Here is a 2,500-nt window from a genome sequence, read left to right on the forward strand (position 1 = left end):
TGCTTATTTGTTTATATTTGTTATCTTGTTTTGCCAAGAATTACATGATTTGTCTTACTTTACATTTTTGTGTTTTTCTTTTCCAGTATTTTGAGTAGAAATTATTATTTTTTTAAGTGACTATCAAAATGATAACAACTATTCTTCTCTTGCAGTGGACAATAGGGAAATATAGTGGCAACTTCACAGGGTTCCAGCAGCACGATTCTCAGGAGCTGCTTGCCTTCTTACTGGATGGCTTGCACGAGGACCTCAACAGAGTCCATAACAAGCCATACATTGAGCTCAAGGATTCTGAGGGTCGTCCTGATACTCTTGTTGCTCAGGAGGTTAGTATACATGTACAGATAATTTGTTTTATATTGTTTTTGTTCTGATTTTGAAACACTTTGAGAACTTGAAGAATGTTGTGGATGTGTTACAACCGGGAGCAGGGAAGTCTTTGAGATTTAAATGGGTTTTGGCTGTGATTTGAAATGCTATCTTGAAAAGGAGTAAGAAAATTTATATGTAATTTTCTGTATTATTTTTCTGAATACTATTGCAGTTTGTTTAACACATCCTCACACCAAAAGAAAGTTTTTAACTAATCAGATGTGGAGTGTGACTTTTGGTATACATTGTTCAACTGTAAAGGGTGAATTGTTGTTAATCCATATAGAGGCTAATGGTTAAAATTACATTCCTTTTCACATAATAGAAGTAGAAGTATCTAATTACAACGGAAGTTTCAATTGTTAAAGTTCATATTTATGAAGGACATGTATCATGATATTTGCATAAAGACTTTCTTCATGTCTTGAAGCAAAAAGCAATTACATATATATTCCATATAATATATGAAAATGCATGATAACCATTTGTCACCAACCAATTCATGTGTTTTTTGGTTGTATTCTAGCCGCAGAAGTGTTGATAATAACATGGTAGATATATTTTCCTGAATATCTGGTTAGCAACCATGTAAGTGAAGCATGTGTAAACTATATAATTTAGTGAACTTGGGTATGTTAGAAGAATACACAAGTTAGCAAATGTGTAAGGTTTGGTGGTAATATTCGATAGGTATTTACAAAATATACTCTCTGTTTTCAGGCTTGGGAGAATCACATATTGCGGAACAAGTCTATAATTGTGGATCTCTTCCATGGCCAGTTAAAAAGTAAGGTCACATGTCGTGTGTGCAACAACGAAAGTGTACGCTTCGATCCCTTTACATATCTCACTCTACAACTACCTATGGAGAGCTACGTGTATTTGGAAGTGATAGGTAAGTCTTAAATTTAGGTGGATTTAGTTCCTTTTAATTCTGTGACATGTCGTTGGATTTTTTTTTTTTTGCTTAAAACTGGTGTTATTTGATTTTAGATTTTTAAAATGAGTTCTTGGTATCCACAGTTATCAAACTTGATGGTAGTGTGCCTGTGAAGTATGGCCTCCGGCTCAACAGTGACAGTCGCTACTACGATGTCAAGCAGCAGCTCCACCTTCTGACCAGTATACCTCCACACCAGATGATGCTCAGTGAACTGGCAAATGCTCAGATCAAGGTATAGCCATTTGATGTGTGCTTTGGGAGCTCTAGAAAGTAGTTTGATGGATTTAACTGAGTCAGTGGATGTATGATCCCTGTACCAGAAACAAAATTTTTGCATCACTTGAGGACTCCAAAGGTTATTTTTCATTCTTGCTTACAGCTTTTTTGCTACGTGCCATCATCGTCCAATAGTATGGTACATGAAACTTGCAAGCTTGATGTACTTGGTTTCTCCCACAGTCTATTCCTATGGATGAGGGTCGGGTGCGAGCAGTCTCAGGAAGTGCACTCTTTTGCTATGAATTGCCCTCCCCCACCTCCTCCCATGCCAGTGAAGTCAGGTCAGCCACGCGAAGTGCAAGAGACCGACACGTATTTACTCATATACAACGATCTACCCACCATAGCTCTCCTTGCTTGAGAGGCAAGTGTTATTCACCTTTGCAGTTTTGATATTCTGTAAGGTATTGCTGGGTTTTTGCTGGGTTTTGAATTATAGTGTTTTTTTTCTACCCTTTTCTCATGTAAGGTGTGTTGTAGCTTTCATTTTAGAAGTCAAGAACTTTATTGAACATATATGTAACGTGCTTGGATGATGTAATGAAAATCTGCAAACATTCTGCATATGGGATGAAAACAAAAAATTAAATTAAATAAGCTATAGAAACACTTTGCACAGAAAAAGATATGTATACAAAAGTAAGAGAATGAATTTGATAAGTAGAATGGGATAGATAATGATATTAATAAGTTCTTTGTAACTGCAGAAGGCATCAGCAGTCCCTCCCACAGCAATGGCACCACTGAGAGTTACATCTCAAGTCCTAGTAGTCTGGAGATCAACAGCAGCAAGTTGAGTCTGCAATCTAGTCATCCTCTGCCTGAGCAGGTGGGTTGTCTTAGCTTGTAGTAGTAATAGGATTATTTATGTAAACTGGAAGCTGGATTTTCTTTTCTTTTTTC

At 36.7% G+C, this 2,500-nt stretch overlaps 1 protein-coding gene across 1 annotated transcript in view; it reads left to right on the top strand.

Annotated features, from left to right (window-relative positions):
• Usp32 (Ubiquitin specific protease 32) overlaps positions 1 to 2,500 on the top strand; it is a 44,425-nt gene that overhangs the window by 30,380 nt on the left and 11,545 nt on the right. Inside the window, exons 18-22 of the mRNA XM_086555403.1 lie at positions 156 to 329; positions 1,096 to 1,270; positions 1,399 to 1,550; positions 1,778 to 1,961; positions 2,305 to 2,426. Coding sequence (XP_086411529.1) covers positions 156 to 329; positions 1,096 to 1,270; positions 1,399 to 1,550; positions 1,778 to 1,961; positions 2,305 to 2,426 — 807 coding nt within the window. The remainder of the gene's footprint in view (positions 1 to 155; positions 330 to 1,095; positions 1,271 to 1,398; positions 1,551 to 1,777; positions 1,962 to 2,304; positions 2,427 to 2,500) is intronic.

Source organism: Penaeus japonicus, unplaced genomic scaffold (assembly GCF_977035675.1).
Source record: "Penaeus japonicus unplaced genomic scaffold, GWHDUDI00000001_assembly GWHDUDI00000031, whole genome shotgun sequence".
Classification (NCBI taxonomy): Eukaryota; Metazoa; Arthropoda; class Malacostraca; order Decapoda; family Penaeidae; genus Penaeus; species Penaeus japonicus.